Genomic DNA, 26,410 nt, shown 5'->3' with positions numbered 1-26,410 from the left:
CTTTCCCTCTGGTCTGGGATGGACATGGATCACCTGGCCACTGACATGGAAAAGGCCTTGAGAAGCAGCCAGGGCCTGTGACTTCGTGCTCTCCTCGGAGGAGGTATTCTGCACTCTGAGAACATTCCACCGAGTCAAAACCCTTGCCATTATCTACCACTGTCATGTGATATTCCAAAGGCAGAACAGAATGGCTTAAATATCAGCACCACTACAAATTTGACAACCTTAATAGTAAACATAGAAAAGAAGTGCCCTTGAGCAGACATTTCTCCATAGAAGGCCTACACATGGCAAATGTGAAAAATAAATGAAAAATGTTCCACATCACTTGCCATCAGGGAAATACAAATCAAAACCACAGTGAGGAACGCCTGGGTGGCTCAGTGGTTGAGTGTCTGCCTTCGGCCCAGGGTGTGATCCTGGAGTCCCAGGATCGAGTCCCACATCAGGCTCTCCGCAGGGAGCCTGCTTCTCCCTCTGCCTATGCCTCTGCCTCTCTATCTCTTTGTGTCTCTTGTCTCTCATGAATAAATAAATAAATTTTTTTTTTATTTTAAAAAATAAAAAACAAAAAACCCAAAACCATAATGAGATACCACTTTACACTGGTGAGAATGGCTAAAATTAACAAGTCAGGAAACAACAAATATTGGTGAAGATGTGGAGAAAGGGGAACCCTCTTGCACTATTGGTGGGAATGCAAGCTGGTGCACCTACTCTGGAAAACAGTGTGGAAGTTCCTCAAGAAGTTAAAAATAGACCTACCCTATGACCCAGCAATTGCACTACTGGGTATTTACCCCTAAGGTAAAAATGTGATGAACCAAAGGGGCACCTGCACCCCAATGTTCATAGCACTGCAATGTCCACAATAGCCAAACTGTGGAAGGAGCTGAGATGTCCTTCAACAGATGAATGGATAAAGAAGATGTGGTATATGTACACAATGGAATATTACTCAGCCATCAGAAAGGACGAATGCCTCCATTTGCTTCACTGTGGATGGAACTGGAGGGTATTATGCTGATTGAAATAAGTCAATTAGAGGAAGATAATTATCATATGGTTTCAATCATATGTAGAATATAAGAAATAGTGAAAGGGGCCAGAAGGGAAGGGAGGAAACTGAGTGGTGAAAAATTAAAGAGGAAGACAAACTATGAGAGACTCCTAACTCTGGGAAACAAAGGGTTGCAAAAGGGGAGGTTGATAGGGGATGGAGTAACTGGGTGATGGACATTAAGGGGGGCACATGATGAGATGAGCACTGGGTGTTATACTATATGTTGGCAAATTGAATTTAAATTTAAAAAAATTAAAAAAGAAAAATTACAGATATTAAAAAGAAGAAAGAAAAGAAATACCTTCCTGCCATTCACCACAAGTAGGATGATGTTTTGTGACTAGTTTGCTAAGGCTGCCCTCACAAAATATCACAAACCCAGTAGCTTAAAAACAGAAATTTATTTTTTCACAGTTCTGGAGGCTACAAGTTCAAGATCAAGGGGTCAGCAGAGTTGATTCCTTCTGTGAGAGAGAATCTGTCCCATGCCTGTCTTCCATGCCCCGGTGATTTGCTGGAATCTTTGGCATTCCTTGGCTTCTGCTGGATCTACACCAGTCTCTGCCCTTGTCCCCACATGGCTTTCTTTGTGCCTGTGTCTGTGTCTAGATTTCCCCTTTTAATAAGGACATCACTCATAATGGATTAGAGGCCCCTCTAGTACAATTTTATCTTAACTAGTTACATCTGTAATGACCTTATTTCAAATAAGGTCACGTTCTGATGTACTAGGAATTAACATTTCAACGTAAAGATTTTGAGTGACCCAATTCAACCTATAACAATGACCCTTAAATTTGACATGAAACTACCCAAATACAATGATTGTCCTCCCACCCATGATTATTTACATTTCTGTCTTGTGTGAGTTTGTTCCTCAAGTGACCTATTTTGTAGAAGAGCTATTCCCATTATGTATTTGATGATTATCCCAGGTTGCTTCAGGCTCTTGTGCTCTGGTTAACCTTAAGATTCTGATGCATTTGCACTGTGTGTGTCCTTTTTATATTTCATGTTAAGGCAGTTCAAACCTTTCCATTTTTTGAGGAGTCAAGAGTCTTTGTTATATGTTGTCTCTATTATTTGCGGTCTGTTTATCACAAGATTTGAACTGATTGGGCTTTCAGTAAATATTGAGCAGCCTGCCAGGTCTCTGGATTGATTACAACTAGCAAGTATCACACTTAGAGGGGACTCTGAAATCCACCTCTCAGAGGTTCAACTGGATAAGATAAAGACCAATTTGTCTAGAAGAGTTTATTTTGAATAGATACTGATGACTTCTGGAGGCTCTAACTGGTCATGATCTTAGGGACTATTTAGACATTTTAAGGAAAAAAAATCTCATAAGTTAAAAAGAAACAATATTTGCCTGTTCATTGTTTGGGAATTTACTAGCCAGAAATGGTTTCATAAGCTGAGGTCTTATTTTAGAGTATTTTATTTTATTTTATTTTATTTTATTTTATTTATTTATTTATTTTTTAGAGTATTTTAAAGTTCCTATGTCTACAGGTCCTGTAAATGTTTATTTACTCCTGTATCGTTAATCCTTGCCTCTTCTGGGTCTGGCGTCCCCACGCCCACGCCCACTGCTTCTGCCCCAGGCAATCTGTTTGTTTCTTCAAAAATGTAGCCTCTGTGATGGACGAAGAACGGAGTGAGAATTCAGACAGTGGGATATTCTAAGATTTGAGAACTTTGGGGAGGGTGCTGGAGAGAAACAGGTAACGTCTCAGTCTAGTGAACTACGCCTTGCTGCCATTATACTGAACCCCAAACTAATCCTGCCTACTTTGCATTCAGCTCTTGTGACTGAGTCGAAGTGTAAATATTCTGAAGAAAATGATTGTTTTCCTTTTAAGTATGTGTTCTTGAAAGGTTTGCTGCTTTCTTAATTGGGACTAAATCATTCCTGAGAGTCAAAATGTTTTCCAAAGGAACAGATCTCTAACATGGCATTTACTAAAAAACATTGAGAAAATGTCTTTCAATAATGAAATCTGCTTTGCAGGAAAATATCCAGTAATTGACCACTCTGTAAAGTGGGCTATGTCTGCATAAAATGACACCTTTTCCTCAGCACCTTTTGTTTTATGGGAACAGGAGGCTGGTGCAAGCCTTCTGAAATTGCTTATAATCTCGGTGATTTAACAACTACTTTGCACCTTGAAAATGGGAGAGGAAGGAAAAAGAAAAACCCAGAAAGTTCTTACTTCCAATCTCATTAACCTAGAAAAGTTGGTTCTATATGCACACCTGGTAGGCATAGAAACAAAATTGAAATGCAAGCAAGCCAATCAGAAGGTTACTTAAATTAAATTTGGAATAGATTTGCTCTAACCGTCTGGTTCTACTCCATTAGGTCTTAGAAAAACTTTAATTTAGGGGGAGGGAGTGGGCAAGAGGGAGAAAGGGTACTATAATTTTTAAAAAATGATTCTGACAATAAGAGGGCAATTAGTTGGGACTTGGCATTTTTTGCATGTATCAGATTTTTATTTGAATAATGCTGAACTTTTTGGACTTTGAGAGTCAAAACAGTTCTTTGAACATTAAACTTCTTAGCATTCAAGAACTTTCTTCACTGTCTGGTCTCTTATCCCTTCATGCCAGGTTTATTACAAAAGCTGCCTATGCAGTCTCTCTACTTCTAGCCTCTTTACCAGTCTTCCTGGGCCCTTAAATCTTCCTGCATAACACTGAGATAGATTTTTCTAAGCCCTCATTTTCAAGAGTCTTCCCTGTTGCCAAAGGTTTAGAGTCTGAATCCAGCCACCTGGTGTCCAGGGTTCTCTGCTCCCTGGCCACAGACTGCCCCCTGCTTTCTTACCACCTCTCTGATGTGAGCTCCGCTGCAGCCAGCTAATTCGCTCATTCTCTATGCAAGGCCTTGGCTCTGCTACCTTCCTGCCTTTGCTTATGCTGTTTTCTCACTCCCTCCCTCCAAAACCTTCCAACTCTGGAGCCTCCATACATGTTGTATTTACCATCTAGTCTGTATCTTGGCAGCTAATCATATGTAGCCTTGAATAGTGGACTCTTCTGGCATTTACATCTTCTCTTTTCCAAGATATTTTAAATTCCTTTATGTCAGGGTTTGCTGATGTTATACCCGTGGTATCCTCCATAGCATCTATAGCAAAGGTAAGTACGTAATAGATACAAAATGTATATTTTGATGGGTCGATCTGTCCACCTATGAGGTGGGAGTTATATGGAATTTTATGTTTGGTGTTTCAACTTCTGTTTTTGCAAAGACTAGGAAAGTAATTGATTTATGAATTCACTTGATACTGAAAACTTAACAAACCACCTGTCAGCCTGGTTTTTTTAAATTAAATTATTTCAAATACACTTCATTTTTTTTCCCTCTAAGTGCAGCCAGGAGTGAGATAAGTGAACAGTTTCATCTTTCCATTGGATTCTGTGGGGGATTGAGGAAACTTTGATTAGATCATGAAATCTGTATGTGACACATCTTCAAAAAGGAGGCTGTCATATAGATGGCACAATAGAGAGGCATAAATCTGCAGCAAACAATGTGCATGGAGAAAGGATTCCAGATTTTCAGAAGAGAAAGCTAGAAAAAAAATGTTTGACTGCTTATACATAGATGGGTTTATGGGAATAAAAGCCCTCAAATAGCCAATGAGTAAATGCCAGGGAGTAAAAGCTTTCAAAACTTAGTCCTAGAAAGTTAAACCATAAATTTGTTAACTTTTTTTCCCCTTCAACTTGAGCCTTTTTTTCTCTACAAAATAGTACTTTTTTTTTTTTTCCTTCCACCACCTTGTCTTCTAAATAAACTAAGGGGGTTATCCTGTAATCCGCGTCATGGAAACTAGTCAGGGTTAGACAATCTCACAAGTTTCTTCCAGCTTGAATATTTGTGTTTCTGGGGTTCCATTGCATCCCATCTTCACAGTGACAGAATGGCTCTGGATGTGCTTGTAGCATCAAAACGGTTCGGTGTTTGGTTCACAAAGTTACTATGAACGAAGCTTGATTGTAGCTGCATGAGCAGGGGCAGACAGAAAGAGAAAAAAAAATTGGCTCAGTCTGTTTCTAAAACCCCCAACCCATAAATCCTCTCGAGGAGGATATCAAATATTGAGTATTACATCATTAGAAAAAGCATTTGTGGGCTAGAAGGATCTCAGGAAGTCAAGCAGCCGATGGAGGCAGCTGTCTTTAGAAATCAATCATTTCAAGGGTTCCATGAATAGCATGAAGTACCATCCAATAATCACTTTTAACTGTCTGTACAAACCTCTTAGGATTTTTGAAACTATTAAGATTTGAAGATTACAGTACTTGTTTCTTGAGAAGGGGCAGGTCGGGGGAAAAAAAGTAAGTCTTGGATCTCATCTCCTAACCATTTTTGTTGTCGTTGTTCATCCTTTGCATAATGCAGCTTACTTTTTTGTTACAGTGTTTGCATTGAAACGGAATCATCATTGTCCAGGAACAAACGTGGTCTTTTAATATTATTTGGGAGAACAGCAGGACTTCAGTGAGTTGGTAGCAGTACAATAGCTCACTTAGGCTACTGCAGCCGAGCTGTAGACATGTTAATTAATATATTTCTCTGACACCTAGGTGATTGAAATAGCAATTAAAGAGTAATTAAAATGTTTACTTCTTGTAGGAATGTCAACTAAGATGTGGAATATAGCAATTACCTATGACGGATTAGAGGAAGACGATGAGGCCTTTGAAGTAATTCTGAACTCCCCTGTGAATGCAGTTCTTGGCACCAAGACAAAAGCTGCAGTGAAAATTTTGGACTCAAAAGGAGGTATTCTTTTGATCCTCATCTTGAAATCAGGAGCGGTCCTGGCGCATAGCTGCTTGCTTTCAACAGCCAATGTGCTTGATAACGCCTTCAAATCAAAATGCTTAATTTCTTGTCAAGAAAGCAACCTCAGTCATATTGTAGGTCCTTTATTCTGGTTTCTGCTTCATATGGTTTTCCTCCCGCTAAGAGCTAGCGTTTGAGAAAAGCAACAAGTCAGTGGCATAGTTGGTTTCGGTTTTTTTTCCCCCTACCCGTTTGTTGTTCTCACCAAGGGGGAAACAACATTGGTGAGAATCTATCGACAATTATTTTCCCCCAGCATTTGTGGGGCTGTAATTATCTTCCTCTGTTGAAGAGAGCTCTTAATGCCTCAAATCTGAGCCCCCACTGTAGTGTGACCAGGAAAATTCTGAGAGGAAGGAATGGAGAAAAATAGATGTGAAAGATACAGCTGGCTGGGGGATTCGAGAGCAGCTGGAGAATATTAATGAATAACCTCGGGTTGTGGAGCCAAGTATAGGTCCTGGATGATATATGCAAAAGAACAACCTGTGAACTAAATAAAATAAAACCAAGCACAGTCCTGGGTGCTCTGATTTTTTTTTTCCTGCCAAAGACTTTCTACTTAGGTGTCCATTTAGCATTTGACGAGTGTCCAGTTACCATGTGTGGACTTAGACCTATGAGGTTACACCTGCTGTACCCATGGTACGTTTTCCCCACCTGAAATCCACTCTCACCTCTTCTCTTTCTCATCCTGTAATAAAGATAACCACTATCCCCTTTCCTTTATAATACTCCTATTTCAACAATGTCTTCCCCCACCACCTTTAAGGCCAAATTCATTCCTTTTTCAGTAGACTTTTCTGGTCACAGTTAGTACATAAAATATATGAAAATACACACTTTACACCTGAAGTACAAAATGTCCACACACGAGGGTCGTGGGTTGAGATATTTGTCATACTAACTGGAAATGTTTCCAATAGAAGTCTCTCCGTTAAGATTTCCTGGATCTTTGTTCTGTAACAGTTGAATGCTAACTTTTATAACTGTTACTTGATTTCACTTCTTCAAACAATTCCAGTTTCTACCTGTAGGAGACTGGGGAAAGGATGAACACTTTGAAGTGTTTATAGAATGATACTTGATCAGTGAATAAATCTGAGGAATGCTGTGACATGAAGAAAGGTGAGGCAGTTTCCCCAGTATATGGTATGATTAGAAAATTATGACAATGGTTTTCATCTGTGGTTTGTGAAATCAATTTCATGACTTTATAATCACCCTGTAGAGGTGCAGAAGGGCACAGCTCTCCTGCGTGGAAACTGATGAAGAGTAAAGGAGTTTCTGGCAAATGGCAAAAAGGCAACATCTGGTGGGAAAACCATCCATCTAAGTTTAATGACAAGTGCTGCAGGGGCTGTGTCGATGCGATCACTTATCTGTTTGTGTACAATGAACTGACCTGCCATCTTTCATGCCTCCAGGACAGTGTCATCCTTCATATTCCTTCAACCCAAACAAGCACAATGCAAGGGAGAAGGGCATTTGGCACCCGCTGTCCCCAGGGTCTTCCTCATCCACCACTTCTGGTTCCTTTCATCTGGAAAGAAGACCCCTTCCATCTTCCAAGCGGCCAGCAGTCACTAGGGGAGACACCGGGCAGGGCTTTGATTCTGCAGATCCGTCTCGTATGAAGCTTAGGACCCAAGGGAATGGCAAAACAGTGAGGATGGGGAACTTCTGGGATGTGGTGTGTGGAGTACATTGTAAAACAATAAAAAAAAATTAATAAGTGTTCTGAAACACTGAAGAAGCTGATTTGCATAATGAAGGGGAGCCATGATTCCTTTCACAAGTATGCAATTCCCCCCCTTTTTTAAAGATTTTGTTTTTAGGGATCCCTAGGTGGCGTAACAGTTTGGCGCCTGCCTTTGGCCCAGGGCGCGATCCTGGAGACCCGGGATCGAATCCCACATCGGGCTCCCGGTGTATGGAGCCTGCTTCTCCCTCTGCCTATGTCTCTGCCTCTCTCTCTCTCTCTCTCTCTCTGTGACTATCATAAATAAATAAATAAAAATTAAAAAAAAAATAAAGATTTTGTTTTTAAGTAATCTCTACATCCAACATGGAGCTTGAACTTACAACCCTGAGATCAAGAGTCTCATGTTCCAGGCGGCCTGGGTGGCTCAGCGGTTTAGCGCCGCCTTCAGCTCAGGGCCTGATCCTGGAGACCCAGGATCGAGTCCCATGTCGGGCTCCCTGCATGGAGCCTGCTTCTCCCTCTGCCTCTCTCTCTCTCTCTCTCTCTCTGTGTCTCTCATTAATAAATAAAATTAAAAAAAAAAATCTCATGCTCCACCAACTAAGCCAACCAGGTGCCCCAAGGCAGTGCCTTTTGTATACAGATATCATAATGCTGCCCGCTTCCTTAATCTGTACTAATTGAGGTGATAGATATACTGACCCATCCATATGATTTCTGCTTTGGTTCCTTTTGTGATCGAAGCAGGGAATAACCAGTGACCCTGGGACAGAATGAGATTAAGTGATCTATTTGAGTGTGGCAACCGTGGCTTTGACCTTTATTATTAGCACAGGATTCTAACTGGCACACACTCATGAGTGTATGTGTGTGTATGTTTTCTTGGACCTCTGTGTACTATAGATATATCAAGAAAATAAGTCTTTTCTCTATAACTGAAACTTTGAATGTATGAATCAATACTGGTAAGTGGTGATTGGGTCCAGTGATTTTTAAAAATTCTAATGATTTGGGCATGTAAAGTCTTAGGACATAAAACATATGTTTTAACATTTTTTAGACACAAGATCTTACTGAAAGGGTTTTACCCTGTTGCTAGTTATTATTCAAGCCAATTTTGCTCATATGTTGTATTTTGTTGATTTCAGGTTCTTCCATCCTCTGTTTATAGAAATGGAACCGACATCATCTATCATGTAAGTGTAATCTGAGAAACTTGCTAAATTTCTTGTATTTGTGGATGCAAAATAGTCAGTGAAACTATTTTTTAATGTCTTCCATATTTATGTATTTCTCTTAAAGGCCTGTTTTGACATTTGCTTCTGAGGCTTGGGTGTTCAGGAAGAAAACCTTTTATCTTTCTGCTTTAGCCCAATTTTTTGATTGTTCATTTTTCCAGCAAACGTTTTTGTTTGCTACCTGGCTATTTGCTTTCTCTTTATTTGTGTTTTCTGGTTTCCTCAAGTATCATGGAATGGTTTCCCAGAAGCTGGAGGGAGACAGTTCTCCATCTCGCAAAAGGAAGGCCAAAGTAGCCATCACCAGTCTGCCACAAAAGACAAGCCAAGTGGCAGCGCTGCCTCAAGCAGATAAGATGGAATCCACAAGTGACTCACACTTCTCCAGACAGGTAGGAAAATCTCTTTACTTCCTATTCATCTTACAACAGGCTATTTGCTGGGCCACAAAACAGCCTGCAGGCTTGGGGATCCTTTGCTGAACACAAAGGCTACCCAACAAATGAAGACCTCAAGGAGGTGAGTGAGCGACCCAGCTTCTTTACGTCAAATCTGCAATCCCTCTCCTTCCCATAGGACCGATTGCCCTCAATTCCAAAGGACTGCACACTGGAATTAAAGGGACTTCTCCACTTCCACGAAAGCCTCCGGAAGCTGTACAAGTGTGATGGAATTACCTGGAAAGCCTGGAGCCCCCAAACCGAGGTGGGACACAGGAGCCACAAAGTATCTTTGTGCGATGCTCTGCGATAAGCCAAGGGACGGGAAATGATCTGACTACTCATGCTAGGTCTACCTGCCTTGGAAGGTGAAGAGGCAAACAGGCCTGAGTGGTATTTTACGAATCACAAACTACAATCGTTAATCGATGCGATTTAAGGAGGTCATCAGAATGTTAAAAGTGCAAAATGAAACAGTGTCAACTTTAGTAGTGTTTTCTGTGAAAAGCCATCACATTTCTCAAGGTGTAGCATTGGGATAAGGGCTGACCTCCTTTCTGGTGCCAGAACCACTCTAGTCAAGCCGGGGGACTCATAGGACTCCTTATGCTGAGAGCAGATTCTAGATTTTAAAGACCGTTCTGATGTGAACATGCACAATTATATTTCAGGAGGTGGAAGGTGAAGCCTGCCCAGCTGGGTGGCACCATCATTCAGGCTACTGCCACTCTTTGGTCACAGAGCAGAAGGGCACCTGGAGCACTGCTGCCCGAGCTTGCAAGGAACAGTAAGAAACCCTATTTCACCTTAATTAGTGTTTTCTTCCCTCCTGTCTCTTTTCTCACCCAGCTGCAGGGTCACTTCATTCATTCGAGTGCTAAGTGTCTGATATCTACTTGGTTTGGTTTCAGGAACCCTAGGAGAGTTCTGTAGTCCAGAAAGATTGAGCTTAATAGTATATTTTGATGTATCTCTTTATGTGACAACTGTGCCATTGCTGAAATTCTATTTTTTTAGCTTCTCCTGATCTTTTGAAGAAAGGCAGAAGGAGCTTTTCCAAGTCAGCAGCACTGCAGGTTTTGTCTTCTTTTTTTTTTTTTTTTAATTAAGTAGGGATTCCTGCCCACTAATCTGAAAATACATAGCAATGAAAGGTCCTAAGGTATCAGACCTATGACAGTGTAAGAGACATTGATGGTTATGAAACCAGACAATTTGGACAAAGGGTCAGTGGATAATGGAACACTTAGTGAAGGATGACTTGTGATCAAATAATGACAACAAAATTTATCTAGCCTGGAAGGACTTTAAAGATGCATAAATACCTATCCCTGATACCACCCCTGCTTTTTGCCCACCTATAGGCATATAACTCTAACACCTATAGTCACCTATAGTATATAACTCTCCAGAACAATGCAATTAGACTAAGATCCCCCATGGTTGGAAATTGAGACTAAAGAAGTCTCTAGTGAATAGCAGTCAGATCTTGCACTTTATCAAATTCAAAAATTTATGCTCATCTAAAAACACTGTAGAGAGTGAAAGAGCAAGGCACCTGTGGGGCTCAGTGGTTGAGCGTCTGCCTTCAGCTCAGGGCATGATCCTGGGGTCCTGGGATCGAGTGCCGCATAGGGCTTCCCTCAGGGAGCCTGCTTCTCCCTCTGCCTATGTCTCTGCCTCTCACCCCGTGTCTCTCATGAATAAATAAATAGAATCGTTATTAAAAAGAAAGTGAAAGTGCACACCACATTTGGGAAAGCTTATCTCCAGTTGTCCATCTGATCTAGGTCTCAAATAGAGAAAATACAAACGCTTCCTATAAATCAATAACAAAAAGACAACCTGATTTAAAAAATAGCAAAGCAGGGATGCCTGGGTGGCTCAGAGTTTGAGCATCAGGTTTGATCAGGTTTGGCTTTGGCTCAGGTTGTGATCCTGGAGACCTGGGATCAAGTCCCACGTCGGGCTCCCTGCATGGAGCCTGCTTCTCCCTCTGCCTATGTCTCTGCCTCTCTCTCTCTCTCTCTCTCTCTCTGTGTCTTTCATAAATAAATTAAAAAATCTAAAGCAAATAGCAAAGGACTTGAAGATTTCGTCAGAAAAGATACATAATTGGTCGATAAGTGCATGAAAAGATGTACCACCAGGGAAGTGTGAATGAAAACCACAATGAAATACCACTTCAGACTCACTATAAAATCACAAAGACTGACGTTACCAAATGCTGCAGAGCAAATGGAGTTCTCATGGTTGCTGGTGGAAGTGAAAATGGTACAACCACTTTGTAGTGCCATTGGGCAGTTTCTTATAAAGTTATGTGCATTTTCCTATGACCTAACATCTCTCCTCCTAGGTATTTACACAAGAGAAATAAAAATATATTGCTAGAGGAGCACCTAGCTAGTGCAGTTGGAGGGGCATGTTACTCTTGATCTTGAGGTTATGAGTTTGAGCCCCACGTTGGGAGTAGAGATTACTTAAATAGATAAAACTTAACCAAAAAAATGTGCACTAAAAATACATTTACAAGAATTCATAGCAACTTTTTAAATAATAATAGTTTGCATCATTTGTCTTTTTGTTGTTGATTTATGAGGGTTCTTTATATTTTCTCCATCAACAAGGAAACACATTTTCTTGACAATTTATTTTATAAATGATAAAATGGAATGAACTACTAAAACTTCCAACCATGTGAATAAATCTCAAAAACATTGGGATCCCTGGGTGGCGCAGCGGTTTGGCGCCTGCCTTTGGCCCAGGGCACGATCCTGGAGACCCGGGATCGAATCCCACGTCGGGCTCCCGGTGCGTGGAGCCTGCTTCTCCCTCGGCCTGTGTCTCTGCCTCTCTCTCTCTCTGTGACTATCATAAATAAAAAAAAATAAAAAAATAAAAAAAAAACATGTAGAGAGGAAGCAAGCCAACATAAAAGAGTACATATTATATGATTTCATTTATATGAATAGGAAAAGCTAATTTGTTAGTTGGTGTTAGAAATTAAAAAAAAAAAAACAATTATCTCTGGGAGGGATTGTAGGGTGACTAAAAAGCACGAGGTAAATTCTAGAATGATGGAGATGTTCTATGTCTTGCTCTGGGTGGTTCTTACATGGATATACACAATTGTCAAAATTCATTGAATTGAATACTTAAAAATTTATGCATTTTACTGTATGTAAAATATAACTAGATTTTTATTTTTTAGAAGATTTATTTATTTATTTATTCATTTGAGAGAGAGAAAGAGAGAGCATGCAAGAGCAGGGTGGGGAGGAACAGAGGGAGAGGGAGAGAGAATCTTAAGCAGACTCTGTGCTGACTATGGAACCCAACACAGGGCTTGATCTCACAACCATAAGATCACCACCTGAGCTGAAATCAAGAGTTGGGCACTTAACTGACCATGCCACCCAAGCACCCCATAACTAGATTTTTATAAAGCTAATAAATATTTTAAAAGTTTGGGGCATCAGGGTGGCTCAGTCGGTTAAGCATCTGTCTCTGGCTCAGGTCATGACCCCAAAGTCCTGTGATCAAGCCTGTGATCAGGCTCCCTGCTCAGTGGGGAGTCTGCTTCTCCCTCTTCATCTGCCCCTCTCCTCTACTTGTGCTCACTCAAGTGCGCTTTCTCAAATGAGTAAATAAAACCTTTAGAAAAATATATTTTAAGTCTTTTAAAAAACTGGTCAAATCTACCACCCTTTTTTTACTGATGTATCTCATATCTTAAGTATAAGTAAGAATCTATAGAGGTTAATAGGTGTCTTTCAGGTTTTTGTTGATGAGCAGGTGATATAAAATAAGTTAAACTATTTTTTAAGATTTTATAAATAATTATTGTTTAAATACATATGTTCCCATAATGCTGTATGTTAAGGAACAATGAAGACATTCTTCCAAATTACTGGGTGTCCTACTTTTATTTAAAATTTGCCTTGATGTATTGATAGCTCAGGTAGGAATAGCAGTATAGATTTTTTTTCTCCTTGAGGAAAGAGCTCTGGTGCAGAATGAAAAGCTCTCTGATGTAGCAAGAAGACTACTGCAATATATTATGAAGAGGAGAGTATGGTTTCTATGCTGACAAAAATGAGGGGGAGTACAGAAGTGCAGGTATACTGTAGCCAAGGTTACTATAATCAAACTGCCACTGGGATTTGTTGGTAAACTACAGATGAACAGAGCAACAGAACTTCAGACCTTAAGTTTGAAGGTAGCCTTATTGTTGTCTTCCAGTGGTACTAAATGACAGTGCAAGTAACTCTTCTGGCCTCTAATGAAGCTTTAACTGGTTGGTTCTTCATGTTATGAGAAAAGTAAAGACAACGTGTATTAAGTGGTATCTTTCCATCCATTCATCAATTTTGGCATAAGGTCACCAAGTATCTTTTCCTAGAAGGGCTGTTCTTTACTCTGATATTATGATCTTCTAGCCTTTTGAGAAATGACTCAAAACTCATGTCTTTTGAAATAATGGCAGTTTTTATAGTAGTATTGATATCTTCAGGGTGACCAACCTACATTAGTCCCCCAATATATTTTTTATTTTATTTTATTTTTTTATTTTTTTATTTTTTATTTTTTTATTTATGATAGTCACAGAGAGAGAGAGAGAGAGGCAGAGACACAGGCAGAGAGAGAAGCAGGCTCCATGCACCGGGAGCCCGACGTGGGATTCGATCCCAGGTCTCCAGGATCGCGCCCTGGGCCAAAGGCAGGCGCCAAACCGCTGCGCCACCCAGGGATCCCTATTTTTTATTTTATTGATCCATCTAATTGCAGCTGGGTTTTAATAGTGAGTACAAAGAGTAGGAAGACTAGTTATACATCTATTAATCTCATCATAAATCTGTTAATATTACACAATTCACTCATCCCAGTAATAAACTTGAGGCCAAAATTAATTTAAAAGTCTAGCTACTTCCTCATGCATTTGACCTGAGATGTCATATGCAACTTGGCTTTAAGCGCGTTTATACTCTGACCCTTTTACAGAAGGCTGACCTAGTTCGACGTGCCTCCCTGCCAATAACACCTTCCGTGTATATTACACTGTATGGTTTACAGAATTCTTTCACGTACCACGTATACTGGGTTATTTGATCTTCCCATCACTTCTGTGAGGAAATCAGGTATTATTATCTACATTCTTCAGATAAAAGAGATTTGGGGAAGCAAGATCACTTGCTTGTGGCTCTAAGCAAGTAAGTGGAAGCGACAGGACTTCATTTTCTATGATACTCTCCAAAATAGCTCCATAAAGATCTGTGACGAGCACACCTATGTTAACTTTATGTTGAACTAACTTAAAGTAGGTTTCAAAACTATGTATTAGTATTTTGTATCTTTCACATCAAAGACATATTATGATTTTTATTAAATTATAGGACCTAAGTGTCTTTTGGATTGAAATCAAAGTAACCTTTTAGAGCAAACCCAAGGTATCATCAGGTTCTCTGTTTATAAATTCATTCATTCAACAAATATTTGTTTGGACAATTAATGTACTGGAAATGTCTAGACCAGCCTGTGTCTTAAAGTATTATCCCCCAGTACTGGCCCCACAACTAAATCATTCTTCATTCATCAATGAGCTTCAGAGAAATTGACACCATCTCTCTCCAGATGCAGCTGTCTTGTATGGTGTCTTTGAACCCTGCATTTTACATCAGTAACATGTCATACAATCCTGACAATTCCTTCCCACATCTTCTTCTCACAAAGCTCTGTTAAGAATGTAGAAGTCATTGGGGCACCTGGGTGGCTCAGTCAGTTGAGCATCAGACTCTTGGTTTCGGCTCTGGTCGTGATCTCAGGGTCGTGATCTCAGGGTCAAGAGATTGGACTCTGCATGAGGCCACCGATCAATGGGGAGTCTCCTTGAGATTCTCTCTCTCCTTCTGTCCCTTGCCCTGCTGTCTCTCTATCTATAAAAAAATAAATAAATTAATTAATTAATTAAATCTTAAAGAAAAAGGAATGCAAAAGTTGCTGAATTTAAATGGCAGCATTTACCTTTTGTTAAGTTGATGTCTTACGATAGATCCAATTAAGAAGCTCTCTGGACCTAAATGTAAATAATGTGATTTACAAGCCATATTTGTTAAGTGCATATGTAAGAAATATACTATTTCGTATTTAGAAATAGTATAAATGGAAGGATATTTTGAGCTAGAATAGCTTATAAAATCTATTGTAATGATGATGGAAAATTTGTCTTCCCTATTAATTCAGGGGCATTTTTTTTTAATTTTTATTTATGATAGTCACACACAGAGAGAGAGAGAGAGAAAGAGAGAGAGAGAGGCAGAGACATAGGCAGAGGGAGAAGCAGGCTCCATGCACCGGGAGCCCGACGTGGGATTCGATCCCGGGTCTCCAGGATCGCGCCCTGGGCCAAAGGCAGGCACTAAACCGCTGCGCCACCCAGGGATCCCCTAATTCAGGGGTATTAAAGATCATACATAATAGATCAAATATGATATTATAAGCTGGTTGAGAAGCAATTTTTTCATATTATTTTGAAGATATTTTGATAAACTCTAGTCTCATGGAATTGTTTTAAGTTCTAGAATGGTGATATCTTTTAAGATATAAAACTGAGAGAACTTCCAGAACAAAAAAATAGTTTTTAGGGACAATTGGAATTTTTCCATCATATTTTAGAAAAAGACTAATTATGTGTCTATCAGTAATAAAACTACTTCAAATTACACATTATCCGTTTACCAGATTTGTCCAGAACTTAAAACATCTATCAAATACTATTTCTGATGGTATCCAGGATTTGTAAAAGAGGTAAAGAAAATATATATGATGTAAGATTTTTAAAATATCATAAAAGCTTTCAACTTTCATTTTTTATATAAAAGTGAGTATGAATACTTGATCTGATTTGTGTGATACTCAATACGCATTGTATTTCAAAAGGATGAGAATGATTACTCCAAGAACAGTTGATACTAGTTACAGACATTTCAAAAAATATCTAGCAATAAGTTAAAAGCAAACTAAAAAGAAAAATAAAAGATCTCCATATTCCTTTGGTTCAGTCTTTGTAAAAGAAGTATTTTTGGACAGCAAGGCCACTCTTCAGTATAATTTTATTGTGAACCCCAGGACCTCCTCTACCATTAAACCTGTTTTTTTCACCTGTTGGGGCTCCCTACCTCCCTTCTCTGGCCCCATTACTTTTCAGGTTAATTATGTTCTCTTCTTTTCCACCCTCTTTGTCTTGAAAAACAGGCATTCTTCACTGTTTTGTACACCTGAATTCAATATAACCCTGTATATTAACAATACTGGAATTAAAATTAAAAACTTAATTAAAAATATATATAAAAGGAAGAAAAATAGGTATTCTCCTAGGAATTAGCCATTGCTTCTATGATATAAAATGTATAGTTTCGACATTGCACAACCTGGCTATTTACCTTCTCATGGATTAATTTTAGGAAATGGTTTTAGATTTTATAATTAGAATTAATATTAGTATGTTTTGGTATCAGGCATCATTAGTCAATTCTGGGCTGTATTTCCTGGGGTTCCCTTCCCTGAAGGTCCTTTACAGAGGGTCATTTACAGCACCCACATTTCAAAAAGAACAGCAAATTTTGCTTTCCTCCTTGTCCCTAATCAGATTGCTAATTCAACTCAATCTTTATCTCCAATCTCCTTTCTTCTCCATTGGTGTTTTATTATTTTTCCAACCCAGAGGAGCTAGACTCCTAGATTAGGTATTTCTTGAATTTACATATTGTAATCTCATCTGCTCATTTCCTTAGGCAGTCATTGTACATTTGGTAATTCTATTATTATAAATCATTATCTTAAAAAAACCATTTTGTTTTCCACAGGAGTGTCTGGAACCCCTGCTGGCCTATCCTTAAAGAGTTACTCTGAAATACATCTATACTTAATCAAAAACATTTCAAAGTAGATGTTTATTTCTTTAGCTAGAAAGATTAGTTTGTTTTTAATGCTACACTTTGAACACCTTCAAATTTCAGAGCTTTCAAAAGACTTTTATTTATGTGTTTCCCTCTATATTTTCTTTTTTAATCTCTCTCTATACATATCCATATAGAAAATGTTCACACTATTTGGTGTGTATATTGGCATAAAAGAAAAGGAATGTCTTTGTAAAATAATCAACATACCAGTGCCTAAATATTTCTTTTATAAATAACTATAGTCTAACATTTTACCTATCCTAAACACAGCTATATTCCCATCTTGCTCTTTGGGGGCTTTTTGCTTCTTGGAGAGACAAATCAAACTAGTACTTGACCAGCTAAAATGGCTTTTACAAAGTGTGCTTTCACGATAGTTTCAAGAATCTTAAAGCAGGAGGAGATGTTAAATATCCTTGAATAAAACGTGTTAATTCGTAATGATGAAGGTGAGGCTAAAGTTACAGCCATAAGAAAATTAGGGGCAGAAGAGGAAGAGAACTCAGATCTCTAGTGCTTTGTTCAATATACCATATTGACTGAGGCAGCCCCTCGAGCCTTCCCTCGGCCTACACATAACACACATTTGGTATTCTGCGTTCTAAACCCTCAGCACGTTGGAATTACCAAATTGGATGTGAGAGGAAGGGAAGAAATTGTGCTATCGTGTCTGCTGTGACTGTCAGACAGGAGATGACAGTAAATAATGAGGTCGGATTCAATCACAAAACCCAAATCCAGCAGCCTGAGGACATTCAGAGAAGGGGTAAAGAGACTTACATACCTCAGAAGTCCTAGAAGTCACCACTGCATGATAGAATGATTAAGTACTGGTTTCTATTTTTTTATTTTTTAAGATTTATTTATTCATGAGAGACACACAGAGAGAAGCAGAGACATAAGCAGAGGGAGAAACAGGCTCCCTGTAGGGAGCCCAATGTGAGACTCTATCCCAGGACCCCAGGATCACAACCTGAGCTGAAGGCAGACGCTCAACCACAGAGCCACACAGGTGCCCCTGTACAGGTTTTAATGGGGAAAAAAATCATTAAGAAATGGATAAATTGTGTTCACCATATGTGATCTTGAAAAGCAAAGAAATGGATCTGAAGTTTGGAAAGACATGGGCAAAATGAATAAAATATCAATGGATGTTAACCAGACAAGATCATGGTGACTTTGTTTCTTGTTTGAAACTTTCTGTATTAAAAAAAGAAGAAGTAGAAAGGAAAAAAATAATCATTAGCTTTTTACTTAAGACATTTTTAAAAAGCTTTTAATGGGCACCATTGGGGAATTAAAACTATCAAATATTGCTTATAAGAATAATTCAGCTACCAGCAAAAATAATTCATGAATAATTCTTATTCTGTTTATAGAATAAAACTGTCCTAATAAAGCATCAAATCTATCATCAAAAAGATGAGAGATAACAATTGCTGGTGAGGATGTGGAAAAGAGGAATCCCTTGTGTATAGCGACGGAATGCGAATTGGCACAGCCACTATGGAAAACAGAATGGAGGATCCTCAAAAGACTAAAAATATAACTACCATATGATCCAGCAGTTGCACTTCTGGCAATATATCTGAAGGAAAACAAAACAGTATTTTGAAGAGATATCTACACCCTTATGTTTATAGCATGTTTATTAATTATAATAGCCAAGACATGGAAATGAACCAAGTGTCCATCGACAAATGAATGAAGAAGTTGTGATACACACATGCATGCGCACGTGCGACACACACACACATACTGGGATATTATTCAGTCATTAAAAAGAAGATCCTGCTGTTTGTAACAACATAATTATCATTGAGGATTACACTAAGTAAAATAAGCCAGATACAGAAAGCCAAATACTATATAGAGACTTAGAACAAAACAAAAAAACAAACTTGGGACGCCTGGGTGGCTCAGCAGTTGAGCGTCTGCCTTCAGCTCAGGGCATGATTGGGATCAAGTCCCACATGGGGCTCCCTGCCTGGAGCCAGCTTCTCCCTCTGCCTATGTCTCTACCTCTCTCTCTGTGTCTCTCATGAATAAATAAGTAAAATCTTTTTTAAAAACTCCGGGCAGCCCACGTGGCTCAGCAGTTTAGTGCTGCCTTCAGCCCAGGGCCTGATCCTGGAGACCTGGGATCAAGTCCCACGTCGGGCTCCCTGCATGTGTCTCTGCCTCTCTCTCTCTCCCCGTGTCTCTCATGAATGAATAAACAAATAAAAATCTTAAATAAAAAAATAAAATAAAATAAAAAATAAAAACTCCTAGAAAAAAGATCAGATGTGATTAGCATAGGCCAGAGATATGAGGTGGGGTCATTGGACAAAAGTGGTCAAAAGGCACAAACTTTTGGTTATAAGATAATTAAATACTGGGATATAAAGTACAACATGATGAGTATAGCTAACACTGCTATATGGTATATTTGGAAGTTATTGAGAGTAAATCCCAAGAGTTCTCATCACAAGGAAATCAATTGTTTTTCTTTTCTTTCTTTCTTTTTTTGTTTTTTTGACATCTAAATGAAATGAGAGATGCTGACTAAATTTATTGTGATCACTTCACAATATATATAAGTCAAATCATTATGTTATGCAGTTTAAACATAAAAACAATTCTATTTTGGGGGAAAATATTTATATATGCTTATAGGAACACATGCTTTAACTTCTACAACACCTATGAAGTTTCAACAGTGAGACCATGCTCATTTTACTGAGTCTGACAACAATTATTGGGGTAGTTGATTAAATATACCAAGTGTAGGGACGCCTGGGTGGCTCAGCAGTTGAGCACCTGCCTTCACACCTAGGGCATGATCCTGGAGTCCTGGATCAAGTCCTGCATCGGGCTCCCTGCATGGAGCCTGCTTCTCTCTCTGCCTGTGTCTCTGCCTCTGTGTGTGTGTGTGTGTGTGTATGTGTCTCATGAATAAATAAATAAAATCTTTATATATATATATATATATATATATATATATATATATATATATATCTCAAGTGTAAAACATCATCCTCCCATGGACCAAATAATTCTTTTTATCTGAATAGTTTGGGTTGCCTTACTGATCAAATTAACTGGATATTTGTCAAATTTATGCCATTTAGAGGTATACTCCCCATGAGAGTAGTAATATTTTGGCATTAATTTTTATAAGTAGGTAGTTGCTGATTTTTCTAAAACGATGTTTAAAACCTATTGTTTTGTGATTCAATCCAGATAATATATATATAAAAAAAATCTCACTTTCTTTGCTGTCACCTATCCCACCTTACAGATAGTCATTAAAGAAAAATAATAGAGTATTCCAAATCCTGGAAAGTTCTAGCTACACTATGCTTTTTTCTTCTATTTTTAACCGATTTGATTTCTGTGTTGAATTTCATATCAATGGGAATGTTGGATTCCTTATCACTAATGCTTTCCTTTTTGTTTGTTTGCTTGTAGTCACCGAGGCAGCCTTGTAACTGTTCTCTCCAAGCAGCACATGCGATGGCTTTGGGACATCAGTGGAAGAAGGCCCTTCTGGATAGGCAAGTGTTTGTGCTGTATTGACAACAGGAGGGTGAGGACATCAAGAGGGCATTGCCTTCCCATGGGCCAAATAACTGTGCTTTTTCAGTAACAAGCAACAGTTAGATGGTTGGATGGTCTATTTTTTTTTTCTTTTCTGGAGGGGCTGCCCAGTGGACAGTCTGTCTTTTAAAACTCATCTTAATCACACAACAGTTTGATTTGTAGATATCTATCTCAAAGAAATAATAAGGGATGTGGTTTGGTTTATAGGTAAGAGAATTCAATGACCAGTATTTCTAAAAGTAAAAAATTAGCAAGAGCTATAAACAGGGGATAGTTAAATAAATATGGTGTAGTCATACGAAGGAATATTTACTATTTAATACTTTGTAAGGCCTGAATAGTAAAGATGTGACGAAGTGCTTTATGTTTATTATTTCATTCAAGAAATATATGTTGGAAGCATATCATATATAAAATATGTAGTATATTTGTGACAGGGTGCTAAGTAAAAAAGCAGAATCCACAGCCATATGAAGTAAAAAATAATGTGGAATAAAAAATTGTTATACATGTGATATGTGTATACATACATGTGCATGTGATATATACAAATACATATATAAAAAAATATACCAAAGATTTAGAAATGTTTACCTCTATTGACAATTATAGGTGGATCTTAATTTTATCCCTTGTTTTCTGAAGTTTTAATATCCTCTTCAATTTTAATAATAATACAAATCTCTTAAGATTCTATTTTTAGGAGTAGAATTCTAGGAGCACATCAAAATATTTTCACCATCTGTCCTTGAAGATATTGGATTTTAGGGAACTATAGTAAACTCAACGTTGGCTTCTCAAAATCTCTGTAATACTTAGTAGATCTCTAACTTGGGAAATTCTCTGAGAGTTAAAGCTGGAGGAGACACTTTCTCTGCTTCCACAGCAACTCATCTCAAGCCTCGATTCCCACAGAGTACTTAGGCATAACGCATCCTGATCAATAATGCAAGGAAACCATCCAGAAGGTGATCTTACTCCATTTTATTCTGTCCTCAAAATACTAAGGGAGAATCACTTGGGACGAGGTTATAGGCCATGCAACTAAGACTGTCTTCCTGGTTGAGTTTGGTTGGGAGATGCCAGCCAGATCATGCTGTCATAGGTGACTTTTTTCACATTGTAGCCTCTTTATTTCTACTATTAAGGAAAGTGAGGAGGAGGACTATTCCTTTAAGAAAAATGACAAAAGCTTTGCAACACTGAAGTGTAATTTGTAAAATTGCCAGTGGGAATAGAGAGGCAAGTTGAGAAAAGCTGCTTTTTTGTTGGAATTTTAGCAGGCTGAAAAATCTTACGTTCCAGACTAAAAATAATACCTAGTTAAGCTACTTTCAAATATGAAAACCAAGACAGTTAAATAGCAAGAAAGAACAATAGACAAAAGTGTACCTGTTTCCCTGGGGTAGGAGTTCTGACTGTAGAATAATGTGAATAATAATTACTGTGTACTAAACATGTATGTATGCCACCAACTTTATCTTACATACTACTTAAATTATCTTATTTAATACTTAAAACAGCCCTTGATAAACTATTTTTATTCCCATTTCTTAGATGAGGAAATGAAAATTTAGAGTGGTTAAGTGACCTGCCAAAAGTTGCCCAACTAGTCAGTTATAGATCTAGGATTTGGATTTGGATCTGCCTGACTCCAAGCCATATGTTCTTTCTTTTTAAAATTTTTTGGATTTTAATTTTTTAAGACTTTATTTATTTGAGAGAGAAAGAGAGAATGAACGTGTGGAGGGGAGGGGCAGAAGGAGAGGGACCCCAAGATCATGACACAAGCTAAAGGCAGGTGCTTAACTGACTGAGCCATCCAGGTACCCCTCAAAGCCATATGCTCTTAACTGCATTTTAGGATTCCCAGGCCTTTTTCTGTGTTTTAAAATGTAGGCCTGTATTTGTGGTTACTGAGCTTAGAGCAATAGAGTGATAACGATATCTGAGCATAAATGTAATATTGGCACATTCTTTGATTCACCTTAGGTTTGAATGACCAAGTGCATGCTGGCCACTGGGAGTGGATCGGCGGGGAACCTGTCACCTTCACCAACTGGAGGAAAGGGCCCCCTCAACGTTTAAAGCATGGCAAGGACTGTGTTTTGGCTCAAAGACAAGGGAAATGGCAAGTGCAGGACTGTAGGAAGGGCAAACCTCACAATTACGTGTGCTCCAGGAAACTCCAGATGTAACTGGCCTGTATTACAGGTGCCCACTTGGGATCTCTCACCTATTTATTTACGAGATTTGTACATATTGTTCAATAGAAAATAAGGTGTCATGGCTGACTTGGTACATTTCTTTTTTCATAGTATAGGAGTGATTCTATCTAGTAAAAAAGAAACCTTGAAGAATAGTTCCAGGAAGATGGATCAATGAATATTTCTTTCAGGAAGAGGTACAATGCTTAGATCTCAACACCTTCCGAAATAAATGCCTACAGTCTTATATGGTACAAGATTAGCTTATTCTGGGATACTCTCACCCTGACCGCACTCCATATCTGAGTCAGTACCAAGTCCATGGTCCCTGGATTGTTTTGTCCCAAGACCTCAAGCGAATCCACTCTGAAATCTGTGCTGCAGCTGCTTCTACCACTTCCACCGGAGTAAAGCCAACCCTACGGGCTCGTTAAATCACTGTGGAACTGCAAAGTGTTGCATTGTCCTTTTGGAGCCCTTTCGAATGTGAAACCTGAGATAAGAGGCTTGTGGATAGAAAGGAGAATGCTCTGTGGTAGAAGAGCAAAGCTTTAGATAAGAAAATCTTGTAGATAGAAGCTCATTTGCAAAGCTCTAGTTCAGGTAAGAATTCTGAGGCTACCTGTCCTTCAGGGGTCAACCTATCCCTCAAGAGACAGATCTCTTTTTTCCAATAAAAATGTTGGCATCATACCATCCCAGAGTTAATCATTAAGTTTCCCCCTGCCTTCCAGATTCATGAGAAATTTGAAGTAATGTGAATTCTCTTTCATTTACGTATAGGGTACCGACTAGCATTTTGCAAGGACGTTTATTATAGAGTAGATATGAGTGATGGTTAACACATGGAAGAGAAATACTGCTTCCTCTGAAGGGTCTCAATGAACTGTGTTGATGAACAAAGAAAAATCATACTGAAAGCAGAGCCCTTGAAAACCTATATTCTCAGAACGGATTTTGATACAATTTTGAGCCCTTAAATCTCTAATATTTATAGAAATGGCATGCTTACCTGATTCTCTAACGTAAAGATCCCTTATTAATTTATAATATCGGCCGAATGAAACATTTTTTTTTTTCTACCAGTGAAGCATGTTGCAGCTTTACAGGAACTCCCTTCGGAAATCAAGATTTAATTACAGGAAATTAGAAATTTATTTCTGAAGCATTTGCTCAATTTTTCCTCTTTTCATAATCACTGAAAAATACGGTTGTGCCAAATGGAACTTGCTTTATGAGTAATTCAGTGTAGTTTCAGAGTCAAAACAGGGTTACCAAGTAGACTAAAGCTTTGGTGCAGGTTTTATTATAATAACACATTCAGTAAAGTGAAAATAAATGGAAGAAATTCAGTCCAGTTTCTGGATATAAGACATGACAAACTTGTTTCATTTCTGCTCACTTATCAAAATTTTTGTAATTAGAAATAATTACAAAGAAAAGTTGGGATAACGTTTAGGCAGGCCTACCTTTTACTTAAATTTAAAAGGCACATTGGACTTGGGAGGCTCCTTTAGGTATTCCAGGTAGGCTCTGAACTGATACAACATGCAGGTCTTTCCTATGACACAAGCACTCTCTGGTATTTAACCAAAAGATGGAAAAACCCACCGTCCATACCCTCTCCACTCCTTTCTGATCCACTGGGGTCTGCAGCGTGGGGAAGTGAGATGCCAGGTAATGCAGCAAAGAGTTGTTTATGTAAAGAGTGATATCCTAGGAGGGAAAGTAAAAGTTCAAGAAATGAAGAGTTCAGGGGCCACTCCTACTAGAACTCCAGAGCTCTAGTAACTATTTAAGGCTGGGAATCCAGATCCAAGACTGTTAAGTAGAACCTGGTCAGCATGGTAGATTTTATTATACCTTGTTGCAACAATGATGTTTAAGTGTAATTGCAAATGCTAGCACAAAGAGAGAATGCTTTGATTTTTGTAGCAACTAGAAATACTGGAATAATATTTTTAAATGTTCCTGATCATAAAAGCATCAATCAGGTTGTAAAATGCAAGTAATTGACTGAGGATACAAAGAAAAATTCAGGCAAGTTGGGGTGCTGAGCAATATTTATCATGACCTTCGTTTCTTTCTCATCATTGGGCTTTGACTTCAGGGGAGAAAAGAAGTAAATGATCAACATCATAAAAGTAAAAGACAAGGGGGGACCTGGCTGGCTCAGTTCGTGGAAAATTTGATTCTTGATCTCAGGGTTATGAGTTCAAAAACCATGTTGAGTGTAGAGATTACTTAAAAATAAAATCTTTAATAAAAAAAAAAAAAAGTAAAGGATGGTCCTGGTTCTCTCCACCTAGGTTGGTCACTGTCACCCGTCAGGTTCTGGTGGGAGCAGGAAGGAAGGAAATGGAATAATGGTAAAAGGGGAATGGGTGATCATGGGAGAGAAGAGGGGAGAGAGGTGAGAAGGGTTGGGCAGGAAGAGATGGGGCAGATGATAGCTAAAAAGGAGAGCATCAGAAAGACGGACTTCCATGCCACCCAGCTCTTCTCCCCAGACTTGAATACTGACTCAGGAACCGTCCCCCTCTTCAGGGGTATCAGTCCAGCTAAGTAGTGTGTAGCTTTTCAGAATCCTGTGATTTTTGTCCTTTAACAACAACATTCATATGTATACTGCATATATTTTACTGAACATAAAAGCATATGATAATTATTTCATCTCCTTCCAAGGTGTGGTATCAATGAACCAGGTGACATTTATTTACATTTCTGTTTTTGTTTATTTTTAATACAAAGAGAACATGCACATATTTTCATTAACACTATGGCTTGTATAATTCAAACCAGGAGGAACTGGTGCTGATTAATTTTGGCAGCAAAGGAACCTATGAAATGTACTGTCTTAAATACTACTACTATTGTAACAAAATTAATAAAATGAAACTATTTTTACTTCTGAGCTACTGTTGCTTTAGTTGTTAACATTTTATATTTATCCATTGTAAGAAGGGATAGAAAAGGAAACTCAACATGTCTTTTTTTTATCCTTGCTGTTTAAATCAGCCTTTAGTTACATGGCTTTTAGTCATCTACCCAGCCACCCAGCCATCTATCCATCTACTATTTATTCAACGAATATTAAATATCCAGTGCCAACCCCTCACCTAGTCTAGATACTGGAGATACTACTGTGAATGGGATAGGAAAATAAAAGTATAAAAGCATAGTGGATACGTGCAAAGTTCTAATAGTTTTTTTTTTTTTTTTAAGCGTGAAACTTTTTATCAGGGAGGAAGTCACAGTGGAATTCATTGATCACATTATCCCTTTTCAGAATTGAAGGGAAACACACCCCAATACAAACAGCTCAGGCTGTCTTTTGTTATATTTCT

The 26,410-nt window shown here is 38.5% G+C and overlaps 1 protein-coding gene across 5 annotated transcripts in view; it reads left to right on the top strand.

The window, feature by feature from the left end:
- Positions 1-25,977, top strand: part of FREM1 (FRAS1 related extracellular matrix 1) — a 165,157-nt gene extending 139,180 nt beyond the window's left edge. For 2 of the 5 annotated variants that reach the window (XM_025433445.3, XM_025433446.3), the window contains exons 30-37: positions 5,718-5,867; positions 7,358-7,596; positions 8,784-8,831; positions 9,101-9,265; positions 9,450-9,578; positions 9,985-10,100; positions 20,725-20,810; positions 22,849-25,977. In XM_025433445.3, coding sequence (XP_025289230.3) covers positions 5,718-5,867; positions 7,358-7,596; positions 8,784-8,831; positions 9,101-9,265; positions 9,450-9,578; positions 9,985-10,100; positions 20,725-20,810; positions 22,849-23,054 — 1,139 coding nt within the window. In that variant the 3' untranslated portion in view covers positions 23,055-25,977. Of the gene's footprint in view, positions 1-5,717; positions 5,881-7,357; positions 7,597-8,783; positions 8,832-9,100; positions 9,266-9,449; positions 9,579-9,984; positions 10,101-18,650; positions 20,260-20,724; positions 20,811-22,848 lie in introns of those variants that run through there. The other 3 variants (XM_025433448.3, XR_003130303.3, XM_049116133.1) reach the window with 3 other exon arrangements.
- Positions 25,978-26,410: the final 433 nt, after the last annotated feature.

The sequence above is a fragment of the Canis lupus genome, chromosome 11, assembly GCF_003254725.2.
Source record: "Canis lupus dingo isolate Sandy chromosome 11, ASM325472v2, whole genome shotgun sequence".
Classification (NCBI taxonomy): Eukaryota; Metazoa; Chordata; class Mammalia; order Carnivora; family Canidae; genus Canis; species Canis lupus.
Note: the sequence above shows the minus strand (reverse complement) of the source record. Positions and strands in the feature narration are given on the sequence as shown.